Source organism: Conger conger, chromosome 3, assembly GCF_963514075.1.
Source record: "Conger conger chromosome 3, fConCon1.1, whole genome shotgun sequence".
Classification (NCBI taxonomy): Eukaryota; Metazoa; Chordata; class Actinopteri; order Anguilliformes; family Congridae; genus Conger; species Conger conger.
Window position 1 is genome coordinate 20,553,279 of NC_083762.1, and position 26,514 is coordinate 20,579,792.

General features: G+C 40.6%; 2 protein-coding genes across 2 annotated transcripts in view; both read right to left on the reverse strand.

The window, feature by feature from the left end:
* Positions 1 to 1,423: 1,423 nt before the first annotated feature.
* pelp1 (proline, glutamate and leucine rich protein 1) lies at positions 1,424 to 17,222 on the reverse strand. Its single transcript, XM_061234597.1, has 17 exons — positions 17,037 to 17,222; positions 16,427 to 16,491; positions 16,144 to 16,249; positions 15,169 to 15,318; positions 12,973 to 13,044; positions 12,825 to 12,884; positions 12,493 to 12,649; positions 12,185 to 12,317; positions 11,696 to 11,783; positions 11,195 to 11,283; positions 10,978 to 11,091; positions 10,384 to 10,534; positions 9,168 to 9,330; positions 8,872 to 8,927; positions 8,489 to 8,713; positions 3,203 to 5,131; positions 1,424 to 2,485 (listed from the first exon to the last, which is right to left on the reverse strand). The coding sequence occupies exons 1-17, from the start codon at positions 17,175 to 17,177 to the stop codon at positions 2,393 to 2,395; spliced, it is 3,792 nt and encodes a 1,263-aa protein (XP_061090581.1). The 5' UTR covers positions 17,178 to 17,222; the 3' UTR covers positions 1,424 to 2,392.
* Positions 17,223 to 21,190: 3,968 nt separating this feature from the next.
* arrb2b (arrestin, beta 2b) overlaps positions 21,191 to 26,514 on the reverse strand; it is a 31,046-nt gene continuing 25,722 nt past the window's right edge. Inside the window, exons 12-15 of the mRNA XM_061234215.1 lie at positions 25,844 to 25,927; positions 24,539 to 24,615; positions 24,104 to 24,158; positions 21,191 to 23,106 (exon numbers count right to left, since the gene is read on the reverse strand). Coding sequence (XP_061090199.1) covers positions 23,007 to 23,106; positions 24,104 to 24,158; positions 24,539 to 24,615; positions 25,844 to 25,927 — 316 coding nt within the window. The 3' untranslated portion in view covers positions 21,191 to 23,006. The remainder of the gene's footprint in view (positions 23,107 to 24,103; positions 24,159 to 24,538; positions 24,616 to 25,843; positions 25,928 to 26,514) is intronic.

Genomic DNA, 26,514 nt, shown 5'->3' on the forward strand with positions numbered 1-26,514 from the left:
GTTTATCTGACCCCATTACTTCTAAATTTTGTCACAAGTGCACACTCTCTACTTAACTATAACTCTGTAATGAAATCCTTTATGAAGATATATAATAATAAATACAAAATACTATGTGCCTGAGATTTCATTCTTTAATTTGGCAGGCCATTTATTTCACTGTGATGTATTGCACCCAAAAAATAAGTAAGTATGAGTTAACAATATGCCCTCCTACGGTACTCAAGTCAGATAAGCAATTCTCCCTTCATGAAATTATTAATTATACCCACCAAATAGCACACAATACTAAATCCAACTTGAACTTACAAGCATGTTTATTCTCTTTTTAATACATTTTGGCTTGGCCATACAATGTCTAAATTGTGAAAATTTAAATATTGATATCTTCCCAGAAGTAGGCGATTTTTGAAGTATTTAGTGTATAAATGCATTTATTGTATTTATTCAGGTAGGTCAACTGCGAACTGAATTATCTTTTGCAATGATAACCTGGGGAAGTGACGAGGAATAGGTAGGAATCAATTATCAGGAGTCATTAAGTGGTCAGGTATAGACAGACAGTATTTGTGGGTAAATTTTGCCAGACCACCAGGGTTAACACCTCTTTTTGAACAAAAACGTACCGTGGGATCTTTAACAACCATAGTCAGAAGCACGTTGGTTTAATGTCTCATCTGGGGAATTTGTCTATGCAAAGTATGTTCCCCAGGGAAGAATAGTTAATATAAACAAAATCTTGACAAATTATCGGACCAAGTAAATAGTGCCCACACAGTATAGTCTCTTTCTCTGTGCTCACACTGTCCTTAGTGCTCATTAGCAATATATAGTTGCCTACTTCTTCATTCCAAATACACTTGCCATGGCAGAAACTGAAGTAAATTGCCTGTTGAATTGTGAAGTGTTTCCAAATTAGGTATACATCACAACTAGCCAGCTGCTGGCCCTGGCTGTTTTCCTATAATACTGCATATTTGTTACACTGAATGTTTTAAGATGTTAAGCAAAATGCGATGTTAGACAAACTTAACCCAAGTAAACAGAAAACACATTTTAAAATTATTATTCCATTACTTTAGTGAAAAAACATTACACACCCATACCCCTCATGTGGAAAAGTAACTGCCTCTTAAGCTACTCAATCAACAAATTAACCAAATTTAACTAATAATTAGATTCAGTGGATTGAACATGGCCAGGGAATCAAATGTTAAAATTCAAGAGCAGAAACATTCAATAAATGTGGACAGAATTTGGCTAAAACTATGGGGGGTTAAATTGAAATTTTTTCCAGAATATAAAAGGTTAAACAAATTAACAAACAAAGGTTACACATAGATTCTCTTGAAGACAATGGAGCGGAGTATATGCAGAACCTGTATTAAGGAGACAAATCAAGAAAACCACAAGACAGTATATGTAGCTTTGTTTGATGATTTAATGAATCAATTCATTTTGGTAGGTATGGTAAGTCTGTAACAAGGTATCAGTAAAGAAAACCATACTGCTTTACACAAACATATTTAATATCAAAGAACTTAAGGACTTAAAAAACAAGGCAAAAAATAAACATCATAGTAGCCAATACTATACTAACCGTATCAACCCACTGTGAATAAAGATGGCCTGAAACTTGGTAGTTCTATTTTCTAACCAACTCCATGCATTACTGAGCTAAGTGTAGTGCAGTAAGACATTGTTCATGTGATATGTTACAAGGTAGATGTATAATAGGGTATTAAAGGCAAGAAAATCCCTGTCTTTTCAATTTTGTCCAAGCATTTATGATCTATTATTTATAAGTGAGAAAGATTATAGAGTAGCTATACACTAAAACCTGTCATCCAAGTAGTATGAGATAACCATATACAGTACAGTTGCTTTTCAAGCAATTCTGTCATTGCTTTAATGTGAAGGGTGAAGTTACTAGTCTGAGTCAAATTACCTCAGACATAAATTAATGGCCAGGTTACACTGACGTTTCCACAGAACTTTAGTCCACGCAAAATGAACACTTTTCTGCATCAAACCTGGAGATCTTTTTCTTATCTTTTTTAAGATGGCTGAGAGCAAAACTACAAACTGCTTTTATGGTTTAACCCAAGTGGAAAGTGCATAGAGTCCAAAGTAACAACTCCACTAAAACACTTTCACAGCAGTCTAGTCCAGTCCCATCAATGTGCAGTGTCCCTCATTTAAACCCTATGTTTATATATATTTTAAAAAAAATGAGTGGAGCCAGCTGACTATGTATTTTGTGACTGACAGTTTTACAAGACTTCAGACTGTGGCCCTCAAGAAACAGGGTTGCAGCCCATACACTGACATTGGGTTCAGGGTATGTGCCTGATCGTCGAATCTGGCCCAACCCTGTAAGACTCTGTCCATCTCAGGAGTGTGTCGTGGAATGGGCGTTGTCTTCCTCATCAGGTGGGCAATCCACAAAATCAGCCAACATGGAAGCCATAGCTTCCTCATCCAGCTGCCAAAACAATGTTAGAGCAATATTTTAAAAATTACTTTCACATTGTGGATAATGAACAACACTTTATTTAAGCTCGCATATTGACAAAACAAGGATGTCACAATTTGTTGTGGTCATCAGTGCCGGAAGGTACTTAAGGAGGAGTTAATAAGTCTTCTTGCTTCAGCAAGAAGGCAATTATCAGGAAAGCACAATGCATGGGACACTGGCCACAGCCCACAGCCACCATTTGATTACTACATATTGTTTAGTAACAATTAGTGTTAACGGCACAAAATTTGGGCAGCAAACAAAATATCTCAGGACAATTAGGCAGATCAACTGAATTGCATCACAGATCCAAAGTAGCAAATGTGCCAAGATATAGACAAGAAATATCAGGATACAAATTTGCTGTTTGTATCCACCACAATGGGATATCACATGTATAGTAATCTAAACAGTGCCAGTGCGCCGCAGATTAAATTTGGAGGGGAAAAGGGCATTAAACCACAAAATCATGACCATGTGACATTTTGTTGCACCCAGACCTTCAGTGCTGAAGGGTACAGCAGTCATTAGTTTGAGAGTGTAAAGTTCATTGAATCTATAAGAAACTTGATGTGAACACAATGCACCACAAAACCACCATTAGCCTACACAAGATGCCCATTGCTTAGTATCAAAAGACGATAAATAATTCAAATAAAATGCAAGTGGCCAAGTTGCACTTGCCTTTTTCTTCTCAACACTCAGCTCCGCCCCTTCTACCTCACGTTCTTCCCGCTTTCTCTTCATCCCCCTGAGATCGTCTTCACCTTCCTCTTCCTCATCCTCTTGCGCAACAGAAGCTCTGCCCTCTTCACTCTGCCTTGGTGACCTTGCTTCCTCGACTGGGATATCCTCATGAAGCTTGGCTTTCTCTCCCTCTTCAGGTCTGGGCTGCTCTGATGTCGACTCCACTGGTTCCTTCTCCTCGGGCACCGCGACTTCCTGCAATGACTCCACTTCACCCTCTTCGTGGGAGATGGCCATGTCATCCACGGTAGCACTGTCACATTCTTGTGTGGGTCCTGGCTCCTGTGATGCCTGTTCCAGGCTTCCCAGCTCAACTCCCGTCTCTTTTTCAAACTCACTGGCTTCTTCCATGACCTCCTCAGCAGGTCCTTGAGACTGTGGGTCTCCCTTGCTTTCCTGAACAGCTACATCATCTTGTTCTCCTTCTCTGATTTTGTCCATCCCCTCCTCAGTGACCACCACCTCTCCCTCCCCTTCCTCCTTTACCCTCTCCTCCCGATTCCCCTCTTTTGAGTGCAGGGGCTGCCTGTAGACGCTATGGTCCCCTTCCAACTCACTGCCTCCTCCCTCTACCTCTGCATCTTCCTCTTCTTCTCTCTCCAGACGGAACATGCCCATCCCCCTTTCATCAGCAGAGGTCATCAGTACTCCCCCCTCCTCCCTGCTCATCAGGGCCCTTCGGCTCTCTCCTTCTAACGGGGGCAGCCCTTCAGCCTCCTCCTCCATTTCCTCTGCCTCTATCATCCCCTCTTCCTCATCCTCATAGTCCTCAAACTCCTCCTCGCCGTAGTAATCATCGTCATCTGCAAAATCGCTTCCCTCCTCCTCCTCTTCTTCATCCTCCAGTCCTTCCTCTTCTTCCTCCTCCTCCTCGCAAAGGTCATCCTCATCCTCCATCTCTTCATCCTCCTCTTCCTCTTCATCAGAGCTGTTGATATTGATGACTGTGAGGTCCTCCTCGCTTGGCTGCGGTTGCTGCTGCAGCTGTCTGCTAGTCTGTGCCATCTGATTCTGCAGCTGCATCTGCATGGGCAGTCCCAGCTGTGACGGCTGCCCAGCCGATGACGGCTGCATTAGCATCTGCTGCAGCTGTGCGCCGGGCAGTGAATCCCCCAGGCCAACAGGGGGAGCTGCCAGTTGAGCTGCTGTGGAGTTGAGCTGTGGCACAACAGACACAAGCTGAGCCTGGCTCTGACCGGGGAAAGTGCTAATAGCATTTGAGTTAGAGGGTAGAATCTGGTGAGGCATGGAGGCAGGCAACTCATTAGGGAGAGGGCTGCTCACAACTCCAGTGTCCCCCCCTGTTCCTGCACCCACACTTGGCACCGCTCCCCCTGGTGGTGGTGGTGGGAGAGGCTGCGTGCTGGCAGCATCGTGCGATTCAAGCAACAACATCCCCTGAGGGACAATGACCACGCTGTCATCGGAGTCACTCTCAAGAGAAATCTCCACATCTTCAGCCTCTTCTTTGTCGTAGCGCACAAACACAGGTCTGTGGCCCTCAGGGGCCCCCAGAGCAGCCAGCTCACCTGGCTGGGGAGGGGACAGCAGCAGGTCACCTGCTGTGGTGGCGGGGCCAGCTTGGGGAGGCAGAACAGATGGTGGCAAGGGAAGATGGTTTTCCAGCGGTCCCAAGAGGCCAGCTGGACCCAGACTGAGGGGGTGCCGAGCTGGAAAGGGTGCCCCTTGTGCAGGGCCTCCCAGGAGGGACGGGAGAGAGAGCGAAGGGTTTTGGGAAGGTGTGAGCGTAGGGGCCGCAGCAGTGTGTTTGAGTGTAAGTGATGGGAGGGGGAGAGCAAGGGAGGGAGTTCGAGGGTGGAGGAGGGAGTTGCACACTGTTAGGGCTTCGGCACAGAATGAGGATACCTGGAACAGAATGAGCAAGCAAATATAAACTGGCCTCTAGCTGATCCAAAGCCTGTGCCAAAAATGTCACTGCTAGGCTTACACTACAAGCTGAGTGCTGCCCCACCAGAATTTCTATGCCAAAAACACCACTAATTCAGTATTACTCTTTTTTGGGGGGGCTAGCATTTTATTTACGAATACAATCTTTTTCAATCAACATATCACACTTGCTGTAACATTAACAGTATTCTCACGTATACACCAAATTTTGATGTTGATACTAATAACAGGTCTTGTATCAGGATACTCGGTATTGAAACGTACTGATTCGACATTATGTACCTAACACTTCTAAAATAACCGTAATAAAACAGGAACATAAATACCCTGCGCAATGCACATGTAAATTCTATGAATACTCAAGTTCCAAAATGTGAAATGTCACCCTTCTAAAGTCATTTCCATAGCCATTTCCATTACACTTTAGCCAAGGGCAAATTATCAGGTTATACTTAAAGGGTATCTGTACCCAAAACAAGCATATGCCTAGATCTTTTCCCATTCTCGTAATCTAAATGTCATGCATAAAGACATATTTATACTTAAAGTTCTTTAACCAAGTCAAGCATCACACAGGAAATTCAAAATGGTGCTGGCACAGTGACATCAAGTCGTTGACGGCTCAAACAGAAAACATTTATCTTACGAGAATGGGAAAAGTTATTTTTATGATATATTGAGAGATCTAGGCATATGGGTCATTCTACGAAAAAGTCCAATTTTATGTCCCTGACACAAAAACTACCTCATAAAGCTATATTAACAACAAAACATTTAAAAATTTAGTTGGTATCATTTGGTAAATAAACAGTCTTCATTTTAAAAATGTATACATTGATTTATTTAATGAATTTTAAATACTTTTTGTATTGTATATCTTGTAAACATTGTAAAAATAGCTAAAAATGGCTTGTCCCTGGGTAAAATACTTCTATTACAACAGGCTTTTAAGCAGGATGAAATCAAATTATCTGAAAACAAATTATACTTATGAAAAGCTTCAATTGTCAGTTAACCTATCATGCATGCATTTCATTCTTCACCTTTTTGGAATATTGAAAAAAATAACATTTTAGTGCTGTCCCTACATTTTGCGTCAGCCCTGTTACTTTGGATAAACACCCCCCTCAGGGACAATGGACTATCCCAAAAGTGATATTATTTTCAGGAAGTGATATCCTCTGCCTTTTATGAAGATGCTGCCAAGCAGACAAGTAAGTGCTCCTCTCTTTTGATGGATTTTCATTGAGTAATGTTTAGTCTGACAGAAGGGGACAGTCATAGTGTGTCAATCTTGTTACCATGATATCATGTATTAAAAAGTTATTTCAGGGAAAATTTTAATGTACATATTAACAAGCATATTAGCCTCTCTAGAATGCACACCATGTGGTGTCATTGTGTTAACCACATGGCTAGTAATGGCTGCCAAAAACATATTTCCCTTTTCCTGCCATGTCCCAATGTTTACTGCGTGTTCAAAACCAGAATATTTATACAATACATAATTTTTAATAATATTATTCTACAAATAGCATGTTTTGTCCCTAAATGTGTTTGTTAGCCTATTAAACTGAAAGATATATATATAAATTCCTATAGATTATTGACCGCTGATGTGTATTGACCCCATCATCTCATTAGGTTTTGAAACTGCTTCAAATTATGATATAATATAAGTAACAATATGAAATAACCTATTGTGAACAAGAAAGGTGATTTCATATGCATTTGTATTTTACATGCTTTTGTTACGCTTTACCCCACATCAGTAGATTATTTAATCAGTATTTCATTGTGTTGCAGGCAACATCATGAGGGGCATTTAAGATCAAAGAAGGAGAGAAAAAGGCTCTGACTTGAACTTGGGGAATCTGGCTTGGTCAGATTGTTGAACTTGCAGCTCAGTTTGTTAATGGGGAGGCTGCCCTGCTGTTTTTCATCAGAAATTCCTGGGAGATTATTTGAATTGACACTGATTGTATTTGAGAGGATGCATCAGATAGCATCATTTCATTTTGATGCAAATTATTTTAGTTTTAATTCTTTCATAATTTTAATAAAATAACTGTTTTGCATATATGTCTTCAGAGTCCTCATTCATTTCTATAATGTTCTATTGCAAATCAACTTACTACAGTCTAAAAACAAACTCGTCTCCTGAACAGGTATGCTACCGTCAATCCTGTTAATTAAATAAAGAGTATTATAAGAGTAATAGAAATAAAAGTCAAATATACATAAACTCTTTTGATATGTTAAGTAAAATATAACAATACCTCCCTTAAGTAGTTATGATTATAAACACATTAGTTTGTTTTCATGATTTTTTCCGAAAAACTAAGATACAGTGACTGGGCAGATTGCACGAGTGTATTCATCCATGTAAAAAAAAACATATTCCTCCTTATTTTAATTTATAAACACTCTTAATGTAAACAGGGATAATGTATCTTTCATAATATACCAGATTGATTATAAGTATGACTTCAAATAATTTTAAATACAATTTGATGTGTGTAACAGGGTTGACAAACACACTCATGCATGTTGATTATTTTAAGAAAATAAATAAGTAAGATGGCACCACATTTTTCTGACAGGTAAGGGTCTACTTAATCCAAATAAATCCTTAAACACAACAAAAACAATACTTTGAAAATCTGATTTTCAGAATGCAAAATAGCACGTTTTCGTAGAATGACCCATATGCTAGTTCAGTGGAGTAAGTTATTGCTTTTATAAACCGATTACCAAATTTGAAGATATAGATACAATCTAATTAAAAGTGTTTTTTGTGTCATTACAAAAAGAATTACATTACAAGAATAATTTACAAGAAAAGAGTTCCCTATTGGTCCAGTGCCATTAGTAAACTCAAAGGTTGTTCTGCCAATCACGGTAGCTACCTAACAAGCCACCGTGAGTGCGCAAACAAGTTAAAGGTACAATAGGTAATCTCGGACTCCTAACGGTCCAGAGAGGAATTGCAGCAACAAACACCCTCAAACCACAACAAAAGCACAACAAATGCAGGCATAAGTGGGAAAGTTTTAGGTTCACGGAGAAAGCATTGTCTGACTGTAGCAGCAGTCACATTGTATTGCATCGATTTGGGCCCAAAATATCTGATGCTGCCAGTCTTCCGTCGGAGGCAACGATTCACAAAATCTGTGGGTATGTCACACAGAGATCCAATTTTGGCTCACAACGATTCTTCTACGATTTGGAAATGGTCTTTGCAATGACAGAATCGTGACAAGAACCACACAGTGCATACCCATCTTAAAAAAATAAAAAATAAATGTTGCTCACCAAAAGGCTTCGGTCCTTCCGGCCATGACTGAATATGGACACTGCACAGGTCAAGGGGGGTGGCCAGCGTGGGGGAGGAGCGAGAACCATGGCCAGTAGGAGGCGATAGAGTGCCCGTCGTGGAGGAGCGTTGCCGTACTGACCGCTCACCCCTCCCACCTCACTTCCACACTGCAGCTGCTGCTGCAGGCGTACACACAGGGGCAACACAAGGTCCTGGAGCCTCTGTGTACGGAGACAATGCCACAGACACAGGTAACGTCACAGGAAGGCGGCACCATAAAGGTCGTGTGACACGCATATACACAAACAGACACAAACGCATATACAGTACATGTGTTGTACACACAAGCTCACACTTGCAGACACACTGCATTACTGACCTTGTGAATGTCCTCCTTCAGCAGAGTACCACTGGTCAGGATGATTTGTCTCAGAGCTGTAACAGAGCAGTCTCATTCAGTCAAAAAATCATTAGCTAATCGTCAGGAAATATTTGACAGTCCTTACATTTTTTTAATCCAATTCATCATAATTCTTCAAAACTATGTGCTGTGCTTGGATTATTACTATCTCTTTACCTTGCTTTCTTGTACTACATACAGTAATATAGCCCCTTATTACAACAAGCTCAATCTCCCGAAGTTCAACAGCTCTAACCTAAACCCCACCATCTCACCTCTCAGTGCAGACAGACACGTGTCTTGATTGGCCAGTGAGTCACCCTTCCTCTGCAGTGAGACTGCGCTTCCATCACCCATTCCCAAGCCCTTGGGACGACGCGGCCCTGCCTTCCCAGTGTGCCCCATGAGCTCAGAGATGGCGGCCTGGCCCACACGCAGCTGGGCGGAGGAAGATGATAAAAGGACGACGGGAAAGGATGGCAGTAGTTTATAATTACTACATAGCAAAATAGAGTATGTGTAAGAGGCAATGCAAACATGCAACACAGTGAATTCTTCTGAACCTTTAAATTCCACAGCACAACCTCATTTAACAGATCATGGTGCAACAGATCCAAGTCTGCCATTGGCTTCGGCCAACGCATTGTTTTGGCTCACCCTCATGTCTGTCAAAATACATTTATAAACAATACAAATCTGCTACCTTCAAATAATTCCCTAAAAGATACAGTTTTTCTACCATCTCAAACACGCAAAACTATACACACCAAAACAGAAAAAAGAGTATCTCTTGGATACTGGGAGAACTGTAATATTTACCTTTTTACTACTTATTATTTGAATGATTGCCAAATATATATGGCCTTCACTGGTGGGGGAAAAAAAACTTTGCATGAATACAGTACATTCTGCCATTTGACAGCATATGTATCGGAACATTGTAATGGCATGTGCTCGGAGTAGTGGATAGTGTTGTTGAAATACACTGTTGGAGTAGTCAGCAAACAATTTGCTTCAAGAATTAGAAGATTGCATTGTCTGCATAACCTAGCAAGGGCACGATTGCTCACCATATTTATTGGCATTAAGCTAACATTAGGTAACTGAATAAATGAAAGAATTCCTCTAAAACTTAAGATAAAATACCAAATCATGTGCACTGTTCATCGCACTGAATCTCCACAAAAAAAACAAAAAAAAAACTAAAAAACTGTCCATCATCGTTCGCTTTTATTCTTTTATTTTACCGCTTCGTGCAAGAAAAACATACGACCTACAGATCAATTCGCGGGAACATACATTCCAGTTTTAATAATATCGAGACAGGGCAGCCCTGTTCAGCCCTGGACATTCCTGTGTCCGTCCTGTGGGATAATGGGTGAAATGCAGGTGCATCCTGGGATAAACATGTCGTGTATATCCTGGGTTCTGTGTGAGAAAGGGGTGTTTGAGAGGTCTCAGTACCCTCCTCTGCCAATCAAGCATCCTCACCTTGACGGAGTCAGCCCCAGGAGTGATGTCACCCAGTAGGTGTGCCAGTAAGAGTTCTGTATGGGTGGGGCTTCCCTGAAGCACGCCAGAGGAGGCCCCAGCCACTCGTACCCAAAGCTCCAGTGTCTGGTACAGCGACACCCGCACAGCACTATGGGTAATATGGAGAGAACCAAAATATGGCAACAGATAACAAAACAATATTCAGAAGTGGTGTGTCTGAGAGTATTGTTGCGGTTTCAAAACAAAAATGTTGACCAATTTAATTTTCCATTGCATAGCAATCATTTTGCTGTAACAGAAAGCAATGTCATACGGGTTATTACATTTTGCAAAATGGGGGTATTAATGTTTACGTTTTGATACTGAAGTACTTTTTCAGTACCAGTACCCTGCCAACTCTACAGTGTATGAAATGAGAAGACGCATGCACGTAACAGAGAGAACTTGGGCATGTGTCCATGTGATAAAGAATAAAAGAATGCCATGATTCTGGCATGTGCGGAGTGATTTATTTCCTAGGAAAGTGTGTGTATGTTTGAGTGTGAGTGTGTGTGCATGTGAGAATGTGAGTGTGTGTTGGTGTTATATTACCTGTAGGCCCTTTGCTGCCCAAGGCTGACCTCAGCCAGGGGGCTCCAGGCGGAGAGGGTCTGGGAGAAGAGGCGAGTCAACACACTGCAGTACGGAACCAGCCTACTGCCAACCCTGAGACACAGAGGACAAGAAAGACGGCAAATCAATAAAGTTGAGGGAACTGTAGATTTGATCTTCAGGAGGAGGCGTATAGGGGAGTGGGGGGTGCACTCACGCAGTGATGACAGCAGACAGGAGCTCCAGGGTGTCGCTGTGTACCGAGGGCAAAACAAGCAACTTCAGACACCCGTCACCGGACACATTCTGCAACAAGAGGTACACCCTACAGTTCCATAGTTTCACTGGTGGTCACACATATAACAACCACAGGGCTGCCGCAGAGAGGGCAAATCTATGAGGTCTGCAACACGCACAGTACTGTACTGCACCCTTCCCTTTGTTATACCTATTTCCAGTTGTAAAGCAGTGTGCTTTATTAATAGTTCAATGGCAGCAAAGTTCAAATAAAAAAAGACATTTCCCCAAAAAACAGATTCCACAATTATTGGTTTAATACTTCTGCAAACACCCCTGGCCCTTACTGAAAATAAATTTAAAAAATGAATAACTTGCACTTAATGGCTATTTTCACTGGAAAGTGAATAAGAGAAAGGGAGGTCTCTGACTTTTGTACAGTACTGCATAAGATAGGAGTGCTGTTGAGAATGGAACTCACAATGCTCTTGCAGCTGACCGCCAGGGCTCGACACACCAGGTTCAAAACACTCTGAACAGGAAGACGCACTGGAGACACTGGGTCCACACTGTGAATGAACGAGAGAGAGCAGGTGAAATAACTTCTAAAAGCGTAGGGTTTTTACAGACTAGGGACATTTTGGCCAGTAGAGTTTAGTAATTTAAAAACACCAAATATTTCACCACCTGTCAGGTAGGGTGATGTCACTAGAAAGAGGATATTCTGTCACAACAAGACTAATGCCACAGAACCACAATGTAATGCCACCGCAACTCACAAAAATTCAGAACTGCAATTGAATAATGAAATTTGACAACAGAACCATTAAATAGCTAATATCATGCTTTGCAATTTCATATCACCACTTTTAAAGGCTTACTCCACTTTTTGTGACTTTGAACCTCTCATCCTCACTCTGGCTATTTTGGAATAAGCATGTCTGTGTGCACGAGGGTGCGTGCGCAATACCTGAGTGTGTGTTTGAGAGCCAAGCACACAGCCCTGTATCGGTGTCGCAGCTGGACGATCAGAAGGGGATCAGCTTCATCCAGCGGCGGAAAGGGCAACTCAATGCCGGGGCCCTCGTACTGCACTGTCCTCTCTGCCAGAAGAACACAAACAGCACACAATCCCATCACCCGCACACTCACTCTTACTTCAATAGCTACTTCCAACTGATTAAATGCAAGCCATTGAGAGCACACACAGGTCCTTCTCCTGATGACGGACCGGAGCAGTTAATAGAATGAATGGTGTGCAGAATGAGGAAGACTGACCGCACTCCACTCCCTGGTACAGCTGGCTCAGCGTGGCGTGCGCAGATGCTAGCAGGCAGTGAAGCTGGTTAGTCCAGCCTTCAGCACGTCGACCACCCCCTCCCCTCTCCAGCACCCCACCCAGGCAGGGCAGACGGCCATAACACTCGCTGGCCACCTGAGGAGGAATGGCATTTGAGAAAGGGAGGGGTTAAAATTTAATCTCATGCATTTTATGAGCCATGCATCAAGCGTATGTGAGCGTACAAGTGCAGAAATAGATGTACTCTAAAACACAGATGCCTTCAAATAATTTTGAATACAGAACAAGAGTATTGAACAGAAATACCCACCTCCTGCACTTTTGGGTAGTCAGAATCCATTTTGGAAAGGAAATGGGCACCCAGTTTGTCCTGGCAGATGAGATCACACAGTGTTAAAAAACATAACCAAAGTAGAGAGCTTTACAGTAATGCAGCAGTGCTTTCACCTCTTACTCACCCTTAAGGATCCACAGGCCCGGGGATAGAATGTCATGCAGGCAGTCATCCCCTCCATTGCTGCTAGGTGACACTGGAACAAAGACACACAGATAATAATGATACAGCAGCTGCTTCAAATCTCTGACAACACCCCCTTCGCCTACGTTGGAGTTCCAAATTCAAATTCAAATTACCCACCCACTGTAGTATTCAAGAATGAGGAAGGATAAAGATGCACAGTACTGTGCAAAAGTCTTAGGCACCTGTATAACATTCTGTACAGATAAGATTCTTTCAAAAATAATTCAATGAAAGGTCCTACATAAACGTACTATACATTTTACATTACAGTAATTTGGCAGAATCCAATCAATATTTTTTGTGACCACCCTTCGGCATTAAAACTGCATCACAATCAGCAGGGAGGTTGTTCCAAGCATGTTGGAGAACTTGCCACAGTTCTTCTGCAGACTTTGGTTGACTCCTTGGTTCTGATCTCAGACAGCCTTGATCAAGTTTTTATGTAAAATGTAGTGAATTGCTTACAGTAATATGTTACTTTTTTAAATTAAATACAAAAATTTAATTTAAAATTAAATCTTTTGGAAAATGAATATTTGGAGATCTCAAATGTGTCCTTTTATACTAACACACACACAAAAATAAACACATATAATAAAGTGTAGGGTGCCTAAGACTGTACGACATTGCGCTGTATACCTCTATCACAATTTGCACCTTTCAAGTTTTGAGCTACACAGAGAATAATCACTAATCAGTTACTTCTTGAACTGCAAAATATTGTTTAGTGGTTGAATTCCCATTTTAAAGGGCACGTAAGACCATGAGAATGACAAAGGGAAAGCACTACGATTAGCACTCCAAGGAGACTCAGTAAAAGACTCAGATCTTTGTAAAAAATAACATCATCATACAAGGCTGGCAGAACTGGGCTAAAGCGCTAGCTCTCAGAGTAGTGTTTCCACCATGCTGAATGCAACAGTGCTGGCTCTGACATGGGAGGAAAGGTTTTGTTCAACAGCGTATTCCATACCTCATTGCACAATAATGTGTTAGACACTGGCTGCCAGTGTGTGCAAGCTGCACAAGTTGTAGAGTCCAGCACAAAATGAGGACACAAGGACACGCATGCCTATTTGCTCCCACCAAAGCTAAATAAGAACAAACGGAACAGATCCAAAACCAGAAGAATTATAATGCAATAAAAAAAGGTCAGCAGCTTGTGTGTCATGATGTTATGTTCAACCAATACAGATCTTGTAGGGCAGTTATCACTGGGTGGAACCACATGGTTAATGGTTGGCATTTATACAGCGCCTTTATCCAAAGCACAGTGCAACTGATGCTTCTCATTCACCCACTCATACACATCAATGGCAAGGCAGCATCCAGCTCGTCAGAAGCATTTGGGGCTTAGGTGTCTTGCTCTGGGACACTTTGACACACCCAGGGATCAAATCGGCAACTGTCCGACTGCCAGACGACAACTCATGCTGTACATCTGGAGTACACTTGCTTGCAATATAAAAAAGTATAATACAAACAAAATAGGAAAGGTGAAGTATTATGCATATTTTTTACAGCATGAATATGATCAAATATTATGCTGACACTGATGGATGCAAATGAAAGATCTGCAGTTTAAACATTTCAATGAAAACTGTTTTCATTCATCAGCTTAAATAGAGACTCCTTATAGGGTGTTAATGGATTACTCTGTCACACAACAAACATATAAAGGCTACATTTACAGAGAAGATAATCAGTGCTAGCAGGAAGAAGAATATTATCTGTCCATATTTACATTATGTGGATATATCAATATATTAAACCATAAGGACAATCCATCAGATGACTTCTACTGTACACAATGCATCTCAAATGTACTTATTTATCTCAGGAAGGTCACAACACTAGTTATTTCTGGAAGTAAGGTATATAGCATATTTATCACTAGCAAATGAATTTGGAACACTACTGTATATACAGTAACTGGGCTATTCATGGACCACTTGCTCAGAGGTGAACAAACAAGCTATTTAACTTATGTGGTGTGTCAAGTCACTGTGTGACATAGTGATCTTATTAGATTATTAACACTTAAAATGAGTATAAAACATATATATACAGATATCGGCAGAGAACTGAAGTCAGGGATTGTAAGGATCGACTGATGACCGTCGCAATGGTTTACCTCTGACTTCAGACCCAGCAGGGATGTGAGAATGCCCAGGATGGAGTTGAGACCGACCTCCCTGGCAAGCTCCGGCAGCTGGGAAGAGTACTGCAGCAAGTCTTGGAGCACACTCACTGCCAACTGGACAGACGGGAGAGGTGCCTGGGACTACAGGAGACAGAGACACACCTTAACCTATAGAATATTTTTAAAATTAAAGTGGACATATAATTAATCCAGAGGTGAGAAGCTACTACAGTTGTCTGTAGTCTTCCTTTTTTTAAAGTGAACCAACTAAACTCAAACTAGAGCTAAAAACGAATGACATTTCATTGATTCAAAGAAATTACTTAAACAGAAACAAAAACAAAATAACCTATTATGTGACACTGCCACCACTCAATGGCAATGGCACTGAAATACAACTGTATTTCTGAATTCCTCAATTTACAGCAAAGCGTATTACTCAAAGCTTCTCTTCTAGGAGTATCATAAATACCCATTTTACAATGCCGGAGTACTAAGTTAGCTGGATACGTGCATGAAGTAAAATGATCTGTTGTTGTTTTTACTCCGTGCAGATATCCAGCTAACTCTGTAATCCTGCTTTGTGAAATACCCCCCAGGTGTGCTAAATTAGGGTTGAAATTAAAATGTACAGGAACAGTGCTGGGCAGATTTGCTATAGATTATAAAAGTATTTTATTGTTTCATGAGATAAAAATGAATGTAAACTAGTAAAATAGTAAACCATTGCACAAGCTTCAATTGTCCAGTGTTTAATATGAACATTGTGCACAAAAAAATAAGAATCACTCTTCAGGAAACAGATTCATAATAAATATGATTTAGCCTGATGTTCTCTCTCTTGCCAGAAAACTACATCTGTTCTGAGCAATCATATGACTGGGTTATCGAGCACAACACATTTTCTTTCATGTCATAAGATGTATTGGAAGATGACACGATGAGCAACTGAGATCTAGGACTCACCTGTATGACCTGCTGCAAAGTGCGCAGCCAAGACAGGCAGTGCTGCTGGAAAACTTCACTGGAGCTGTCCTTCACCAATATGGACAGCAGACACAGACCCTCAAACCTACACGACAGACAAGGTTATGTGGACCGGAATCAGCACTCGCATCGAGTGGTACTTCACTGTAGATTAGTGATTGTTGATCTTCTGACATTCAGACGAGTAGAATAACAACAGGGTGCCTACATCACAAAACACCGTGCAATAGTAATTTCTGTTATGTTAGACGGCAACGCTCACCTGGTTTTGCTGGAGCCGAGTCGAGCATTGCTGAGTCCGATGAGGCCACCAGCTGCTCCAGAACTCTGGCGACAAAGGCAAAATATATCCACATCATCATCATCATCATCATCATCATCATGATAATGTAACGGTGGCTAACGTTAGTTACTCCATACACAAATGTAGCAGATACAACAGCATACGAGTCTATGCGTTTCTCTATTCTCGAAAATGGATTGGATTGTAATTATAAAGAGAATGTTAGCTAGTCAAAGGCGTAGCTACATACACTAAGTTAATATTCTTAGTAAAACTATAGTGCAACTTAGTTGACCATTAACATCACCAGCTACAGCTACAATGCAACGTCAATGATCACACGTGTATCGCACAAAGTAGCGAAATTACGTGGTTAGCTCGCATGCAACTAAAAAGGCAGGTTGCAAACAAGAATAAGTCTGTCAATAAAGCCAGCACGAGTGCTAAATACAATATGCTCGGAGAAATCGTTAACAAATCAGACGATAACACAAAGAAAACCAAAATCATTTTGCACTAGCAAGCAAGCCGACTAGCTACAACCAGGGAAGACGGACTGTGCTGGAGCTGGCTATCTCACGATCATCACCTGTGTGGAGATCCCGCCATGCTCCCGGTAGTTCGCCAAAAGTGCTGGCAAGTACTCGGGTCGTTCCTCCTTCAGAGCCGACACTAAACCCTCGGTCAGCCGCATATTATTCGAACCATGCAGCCAGACCGCTGTAGCCATCTTCTTCGCCTGGCTCCGCAATTACCTCACTATTCGCGACAAAAACGTCACTATTGGGCGACATCTGCATCATGTGATATGAGATGCAAATGAAAATATAAGATGGTGACTATTGATGCTCAAACTGTTTGTCCTTGTCCAAATGGTCGTGATGAAAGTATGTAATGTGATTATCCATTGTTTTATTTTGTCCCCCCCCCCCCCCATTCCTACTGTAAATTATCTTTACTGTCAGTCAATGCTGTGAATTTCATGTAAGGCATGTTTTCTGTAATCCTCTGCTACCACTGCTGTATTCACATTGCATATCCATCTGATATTAATATATTAAAAAGTGAAAATAATTAACAATGTGAAATAAATATGTATTCCATTTTACTGGGTTCTCAATTTCCATATAACTTACTGTCTTGTGTTCTAATGGACAAAGGAAGATTAGTAATACAAATTTCAAGGATAGGAATCGACATACATCCATTATTACTTTGAGTTTTAACTTGTAGACCTTACCTTCTGGGGAACAATGTAGTTCCTTAAACTTAAACCTCACTGAACCTTCTGTAGAGGGGTGTGAGCTTGATACATTAGCAACTATGAATACTGTGAAGCACTAGGCCAGTTATCATGTGTCTACTGCTAAGATAATAGGAGTAGTACAATCCCCTGGCCTCCAAACTGGCCCTCTGTGGTTGAGGGACTGGATACAGCTCAAAGGCAAAAGGCAGTGAGCCATGGTACTCCCCAGTGGGAAAACCTAGAGAGCTTGGAGACCAAGACATAGAGCCAGTGGGGCATCAGACTAGGCCTGTATGCAGTTCAATTGGAGCCTTCGGTTATCTCTTGGTCTAGTTTGTAAAAACTCATCCTAAGAGTCAGTAAACTTTGTTGCTGTGTGGACAACATGCTTTATTTCTCAATTTGGTCTGTCTTAGTACTGTCGAGACAGAATTCCTGTTTGTGAATGGATACATTTGTGATCAGTGTACCTGCTAAGTTCCTGGCAGTATATTATAAGAATATCAGTGCTACATAAACACTGTGTATCCAAGTGAGCCCACAGAATGTCCTGACAGTTAGATGCAAGGCTGTATAGTGAATTAAGTGATACACCTGTAGCAAGTGTAGGCTATTACAAGGCAACATGAGAACTGTCATGTGGCCATGCCCTGGGGATGATTCATGGGCCAGGCAGCCTGGAACAGGTCAGGAAATCATCCTTGTTGCCTTTCTGCCTGTTGGAAGCCTTTTTTCTATTCATACACTCACTGAGTACTTTATCAGGAACACCTGTACACCAACTTATTCGTACAATTAATGCTTCTCATTCACCCATCCACACACACTCGCCCACCAACGGTGATTGGCTGCCAATCAAGGCACCAACCTGCTTGTTAGGAGCATTTGGGGGTTACGTGTATTGCTCAGGGACACACCCAGGGTGGGATCGAACTGGCAACCCTCCGACTGCCAGATGACAGCTCTTACCTCCTGAGCCAATATCACCCCATGACCATTGGTGCCTGACTGACTGGTTTGGGTGGATTGAGTATTTCTGTAACTGCTGATCTCCTGGGATTTTCACACACAACAGTCTCTAGAGAGTGCAGAGAATGGTGCAAAAAACTAAAAACATCCAGTGAGCTGCAGTTGTGCAGGCAAAAACCCCTTAATGCAGTGGTTCTGAACCTGGGTTTGATCGAACCCAGTTAAGAACCACTGCCTTAATGAGACAGGTCAGAGAAGAATTTCCAGTCTGTTCAAAGCTGACAGGAAGGTGACAGTAATGCGAATAACTACACATTACAACAGTGGTATCAAACCATACATCCCCGTCTACCCACTCTGATCAATGGACAGTGTCTACCAGGCACACAGCTCCATCAAGTCTCCATCATGTTCTTGCCCCCTGCTGGTGGAATGAGCTGCTTGTTAATGTCTGTTGAGTTACTTGCCATCTTTTGTTGTAAAATCTCTTCAGGCATCTCTGTTCCTCTTTCCCTGATTCCCTTCTCTATAAAACACCATTTGCTGCAATGCAAAGTAAATATCTTAATTCTGTACGGCCAATTAGCCACATGTCCTCCTGACTGAGATTCTAACAAAATCCATGAGCTTATCTCTATGGAACATTTGTCTGATTTTTCAATAAAGCATCCTTATAGCATTGTTAGATGCATTTGTAAAGTACTATGTAAAAGAACATCAGTTTAAATGTCAATGTAGAAGAGTGTGTGATAATTAACTTGTTAGAAACACTGAACTACAATCAAAATGACAAAAATGTAGAATATAAATACTTGAATACACAATAATGCAGCTGCACACCCACACAGAAAGAAACAAACTCAGAAACCACTTTTGTATGTTAACTGTTTTTCTTATTTTAAACATTTTCTAAAATGCAGTACAAAATAAAGACGCAACATCGATTCTCCAATGTTTTTGTTTCTCATTGTTTAAAAACATTTGCTTTTTTGTCATTTTTGTTCCATTTTCTTGACTAAAATATCATATTGCTTATATAGTATCTCGGTTTTCTTAATATCAATATACTTTTGAAATTTTCCTTGATAAGGAATTCCTTAATTTATCAAGTAGCAACTGAAGTCTTATTTTTTTAAACCTTCAATTTTAGTAGTACTCATCATAATAGTAGCTTAAATTGTCCTTAAAAAGTAATTGACTTTGTACATATATATCTACAAACTGACATGACTCTTCTGGCATTTCAATTCCACCTGATAAGAAACAAAGATCCTCTTGACTGGACTTATTTACAGATGAAATGAGCAACATCCTGTTTTGAGGGGAAAGCATGCTTGATAGACATTTTACCAACTACACAAATTCCCCTTTCTGTCACACTGTACTTGGTCACAATGTCCCAGCAACATTGCAAGTATGCTCTTCTTCTGTTAGGGTTACAAATTCTCCCAATATTTATAACCATAATATTTTTTTTGTTTTTTTTCCATACAGTATCTCATCCCACCTTTTGGCATTATTGTGTATGCACATGAATATCTATAAACATACTGCATGTAAACATTAAAATAGAGACTTCAAAACTTGATAAAATAGGACAGATTCTGAATTTACACCAATGATTCATGATATACACACCATATCTTTAGCCGTTAAACAATCTTAGGGGTTATTCTCAAAACAATAACATATTGAACAGAAGTATACAACTGAAAAATGCTGCCTTGTATATTCAGTGTGTTAAAGGTTTCAATTTTGTCTTCTCCACTTGGCGGGAGGAAAAGGTGTAAAACCCATGTAAGATACAGTTTTATGAATAATTGTCTTCTATGCAAGATGGTCAAAACCAGTCTAATACGCTAGTCAAGTGCTAAGAATCCACTCCAATTGTTTTCTGATATTATGCTGCATTGCAGAATTTTATAGAAACCTACCTAAGTATGTAACTGCAATGGACCCCACTAAACAATTTATACCATTGAAGAAGTGATAGGAAAGCAAGTTTTTTTTTTGAGCACTAAAGTTCGACGTAACCATTTCAAATATTTTCTCAAATGATTTAATTGATTAGAAGGACGTTGCTCTTCCCACTGATTTACCAACACAATGGTAAATCATTGGGAAGAGTGCTCCATTAAGGCCTGCTTGCCCATCACTACATAAAAGATGTATTCTAAACTACTGAAGATCGCAAGGTGTTTTAGCACTGAACACCCTACTCAACACCAACTTGATTGGACCGCTAGCTTCTTCATATTTAACGTTAGATACCAGCTCTGCAGAACCAGGGTTGAGGAACCCAGTCAATGCAGCATCAAACGTAACTGCTCAACTCTATGGTGTAGCAAAGCACAATTAAAGGACTGTAATGTAATGTAATTACATTGAACTATACAGACTGTTCCAAGATTGGACTGATTGGTTTGGAAATGCAGTGTTATATACACTAAGCTCAACCATATAGTTCGGACTGTGCTCAAATTCAAAAAGGAATTAAATATACAGCGTGTGACAATACAGCAGGGAAGTTCAGGTTAGTCCATGTTTGCCTTTAATAAAAAATAAAATGAAACTTTAAAAATCAAAAAATAAAATGTCAACTTTTTTTGTATATCTCTGGTGATTATAACAACAACAATAATAATAGTTACATAACAATAATAGTAGCTATATAGAATTTTTTGTTTTCCCTTCACATCCCCCCACCCTTTCCAACCCACTCTTTTCCATGGTGTAGAAGAAGTGTAGGTTGCTGGCTTTCTGAGATGGTCACAGCGAGATGCGTACGATCAAAATGGATCAGAAGCGCAAAGGAAACTCTGAACTGAGCCACAGAGGCAGCGCTCACACTTCCAAACACAGCGGGGGGAGAGGGGCACAGAGCCCAGGAGCCTTTCTAACGCACCGATATATACATAATCATATACACATTCAGAGCCACGGGTCACAAATCAACGCTCCAGCACAAAGCACAACCCTTTTAGCCGTCCATTTCTAAACTTAGTGGAATGAAACCGATCGGACAGATCTAATGTGATTTTGTGTGGGTTTAAATAAAAGACCTTACCATTATATCATTATATCTATCATCAAGCTTGATTTGAAACTTTACTTGAAGTGTTTTTTGGGAGATAACGGACGGGCCGCAGTAGCTTGAGTGTGTGCTTGTGCGTATGTGTGTACATGTGTATGTGCTACAGGTATCTTGTTGAGGATGAGGTCAATCATACATTAGCAATTTGTTTCAATCCTCCTCTTCGCCCTGAAGCACCTTTTGGCAAATCACAAATTAATTAAAAATGTAAAAAAATATTAAAATCTAGAACATTCACACAGACTGTCATGGCAACCTGTGTTACTCAGCAAAGCACAGCAGCGTTAAACCTGCGTTTTCGTGTCTGCGCACACGGAGGCGCTCTCTGAATTTATCCCTGTTTGAGAATGTGTGTGGCACAGATCAGTCTGCACATTCATGCCCTGTCTGTGTCTCGGCATCTGCCTCTAATTTTCAGCATCCTTCCTCTTCCTCTCTGTGGGCCACCGTAGATGAGTCTAAGTCTCTATAGGCATTCTAAAAAGTCACAAACGGATGGTATAAAAAGACAAAAGTATTTCCTCTTCCTCTGTGGTCTTCTTTGTATTGCTGATGCTTGGTTTATCTTCTCTGATTTAAAAAGGCCACACTTTCAATTAAGTGGGCAATGAGTACATAGTAAATGCACAGTAATTACACATGTACAAGTCATATACATCTAAGTAACATATGCATGTGCACGTAAGTACTGCGTAACTGCTATGCAAGTATGTAATTACATAAGACTTGAGGGTTTGAGGTTCGGTTATGCATTGAGGTTAAGGTTGGAGGTAGGGTTTGGGAAAGGGGCGTGGTTAATAAAATAAGGTGTAATTAAACAAACTGCAAACTCGTGTTCCACATTAGTTACTGTGCAACAATGCATTCTTACATTGAATTTACATGGTACTTATGCAATTACATAGGTATATTGCCCACTTAATATAAAGTGGGATCAAACTAAAATATTTCCCCTTAAACAAATCGCCCCTCCCCCATCTGAAAATGTTCTCAATTGACAGTAATGGTCATAAACCTCCCAAAATATCCCCATTTCTCTCCATTTCTCATGAGCACTGGCACAAGGGCTGCACACCAGAGACAAATCCACAATGCGACCGTGTATGCAAAAATAGGAAGGGACAGAAGAATATCTTCGCTCAAAAAAAAAAAAAGTGACCACACCCACTTAACTACATTGGCCCACTGGCTATTGACCACACCTGCACACCCCTCACCCCAGTTGGCCCGCTGCCTGTTTGGGGAGGGACTTAGCAGAAGTGGTCATCCTCATCCTTGTCGTCCTTCATTCCTTTCAGCCGCAGACGGGCGAAGTCCTCAAAAACAAAGTCGTCATCCTGAGAGAAGTTACTGTGAGAGGCAGAGAGGGAGAGAGAGAGGCATTATCTCTAAACCTCCCCTACAAAGCCTGTGTAACATTTGTTTATATGCCAATGACATTTGCTTGAAACAGCACAGTTTATTTCTCAAAACGTTTGACTTTGTATCTGTGTCCAAGAGACCAAGTTTGCCAAGCTGGCCTACTTGCATCGTCTTTTCTCCACACACAAGCACTGACACTGAATTGTCAAAGTTTCTCTGAAGTGGGAAAATTTCAGTGATGTACAGTTGGATTACAAGTGATGTCAACAAGTGCCAACTCATTTAAACAAAGAAAGGAAAGTGGCCATCAGTAAGCTACAAGTGTTTCAAACACAGCTATTTGGACTCTGTGGGGTTGATTTAATAATAGATGTCGAATTCATTTTTTACCCCCCCCAGGACGTATTCTATTCTACCTGACCCTTTAAACACTTTGCTAACACTTGCTCTCAGGGAGGAGGCAAACTTCCAAAATAGCAACAAATAAAACAGTTCCAGCCTTGCCTGTGCAACATTCAAATCATGAACATCAGAGTATCAGTTGCTCTCTCCAACCTCCAGGGGTGGGACTCCCTTTTCCATGACATTGGCTTTACACAGAATAACTGACGAGGAAAGCGCATGTTCCCATTACAAGTTGCTAGTACTTAGTCTGACTAAGACTGCAAGATTTATGATTTGGCGAATGCAATCCGTGCAAGGCGTTCGGTATTATTTACAGCACTACACAAGTACTAAAATGATAAACATCATGCATTTAATATGCCAAGTGACTACCATTAAATTGCAATTCCTTGTTAAATCAAAGGCAGGAACATAAATAAAGCAAAGGCTTTATTTAAAAGAGAGATTTTATACTGATTTTGTTTAATGCGTTTTCGAGATTGCAAACAAATTAGTACTACACCCCCCAAACATGCAGGTCTATATCAAACTATGAAAAAAAAGATAGAATGTATGAACACGCAGGGACATAAACACTCACTTTGTCTCAAACTCTATCAGGTTGGTGTCCACAGGGGTGTCTGTCTCAGGGACAACTGTGGGACAGGGTAAGGGACATCAGGAAATGAATAGATAAATAAACACTTTCAAAAAAGCTTTGGAATAAAACAAGCATTTGGTTATAACATCAGTTACCATGATAAACCTCGTTAAATGTGTCAACCTTCTTGATAGTATTGCTTTGATTTCATGTTTAGATCTAAGTCAACATTCACATGACATGAAAAATATCTAATTCCCCAGATTGTATTGTAGCTGGCTGACGGAACAAAAACAGGACAGTAAACATCCAAGTAGATGCTCTGTGAAGCTATTGTGACTGGAATACCAGAACAGGGTAGTAAAGTACACACACTGCTACCATATAAAAGGCTTGGTTTTGTTCGACAGGCAGTAAGGAATGAGCGTGAGGTACCTGACTGTGGCCTGGAGCTAGGCAGGTCCGAGGGTTTGGGGTGCATTAAGACAAAGGGCAGCTCCACTGACACATCCCTAAAAGACAAAAACAAAACACTTCAACTGGTGAACACTTTATATTATATTCATAATTACAGCTGCTGTAGTACAGTACATCATTTAACTGTAAGGAGCCATATAGAAAGCATAGCACAAAGAACACCAGAGCAATTACTTCCTCATAAATTAATCTAAGCTACTCTATTATGCAGCACAGGCAATTACGCAACCCGTTTCCTCATTAAATTTTCAATGCAGTTCAACAGCTCCAAGTGCAATCAAGACCAATGTGTTCTAGCACATTATTACAGTGCAAAACTCAATAATAATGTAGATAGCTATCAGTGTTAACTCACCAGGCTGCTATCTAAAATCACTGGGAACAATTTGTACTGCACAAGACAACATAATTTCAGGTAGTAAGATAGTAAGTGTTATTAAATGTATCAATAGGAACCGGTTTAAATGACAATCTGCTATATCCATGATACAGCATTGTCGTACTAAAGGTTGTCAGTTTCATTAGATTAAATTGGTTGGTATCACAAATGTTAGCAACAAATAAGTAGCTACAATTAGCTGCAACAACAGTCAAAATGCTGAAGAGCAAAAGCTGGAAGATATTTCATCCAACGTCAACACATTACAAAACATTCAGGATTATTTTTCATTTTGGCGCCTATTAAATATATTTTGTTAATCAAATATTCTGTCATTACTCTGTTCTCATTACCAGCCACTGAAAAATGTCAAAGTCAAACATAGGCTTAGTCTGAGCCAGAGAGGGGTAATAAAAAAGGAATGGCTCTATCAGTAGTTTCAGTAGTGATTCTGGGCTTGAAATACAGGCTAAAACAGACAAATTAAAATAAAGTTCACTCCACAGACAGCTACAGTAATTGTTCTCACCTTGTCTTCAGTCATTTCATTAAATGTAAAAATGTCTGACTTGACCCTGCATCTATTGTGCCACTTAGCCTTGCCTGTAATGATTATCTGGCACATGCAAGGATTTTTAAATACAGATCACAGATAATGGCAAGGTTAAGCACTATTGATCATGTCCCATAAAAACCCAACACACACTTAAGCAAACTTCACCAGAGTAAGTCCCTCACTGACAGAGGTAATACTAGATCTGTGCCAGTACACATTTCAAGGTTTCCACCACAAATAGAAAGCAGGTCACAGAAGGTGTGCGTGTGCGTATGTGTGCGTCTGTGTACACGTGTGATACATCCTTTCAACTCCCGCATGTACTTACCCTCCACGTGACACAACCAGTTTGACTTTGACTCTGTAAGAAACCAGAATGCCCAGGACCTCCTTATTGCACACGTCCTTCACTCTGTAGCACACAAAAGACAGAATGAACACGGATTCTCAATACTAAAGCAGTACAGTGTGGAATATGTGACAGAAGAGAATTCACAGTTTCAATTCCACAGGAAGTAATAATTAGCACCAACAAGGGAGACATTCGTTATAATTCAGCCGTAATTCTACACGTCGATGTTGTTCCACGCCTTAAAGTTACTCTGCGCTATGAAAAGTTCAATTTTTACAGGCAGAATTTAATTTCACATTTATACCACCACCAAGAAATTAATTTGCCTTTGAAAAAGCAGGGGAAATAGCATCTACTTGAAAGTTGCACTTTGCTAGCTGGCTATAAGCTACCGTACACTTCAGTTCTTCATGTGATTTAATTCCTTTGCTGTGATGGGAATGCCTTCTGCTGAAAAAATGAAAATGAACTACATGAGTTATAACTTCCTCCTATTTTTGGTTGTTTGCAGTTTGCTATTCCCAGTGGGACTGAAAGCTTTCACTGTAGACTTGGCTCCATCTCTGTGGTCCCCATTCTCTATGATTTCTGTAATATAATTATGCTGTAAACTTTCAGAGCATAGGTGAAGATCAGTCAACCACCAG

Bases quoted from the DNA above. Each gene is read 5' to 3' on its own strand.
- pelp1 (XM_061234597.1), bottom strand. From the start codon at position 17,177: ATGGCTACAGCGGTCTGGCTGCATGGTTCGAATAATATGCGGCTGACC. The intron at 16,250-16,426 runs GTGAGCGTTGCC...TCTGTCGTGTAG, and splicing joins CTCGGCTCCAGCAAAACCAG to GTTTGAGGGTCTGTGTCTGC. The intron at 2,486-3,202 runs GCAAGTGCAACT...TTGTTTTGGCAG, and splicing joins TGAGTGTTGAGAAGAAAAAG to CTGGATGAGGAAGCTATGGC.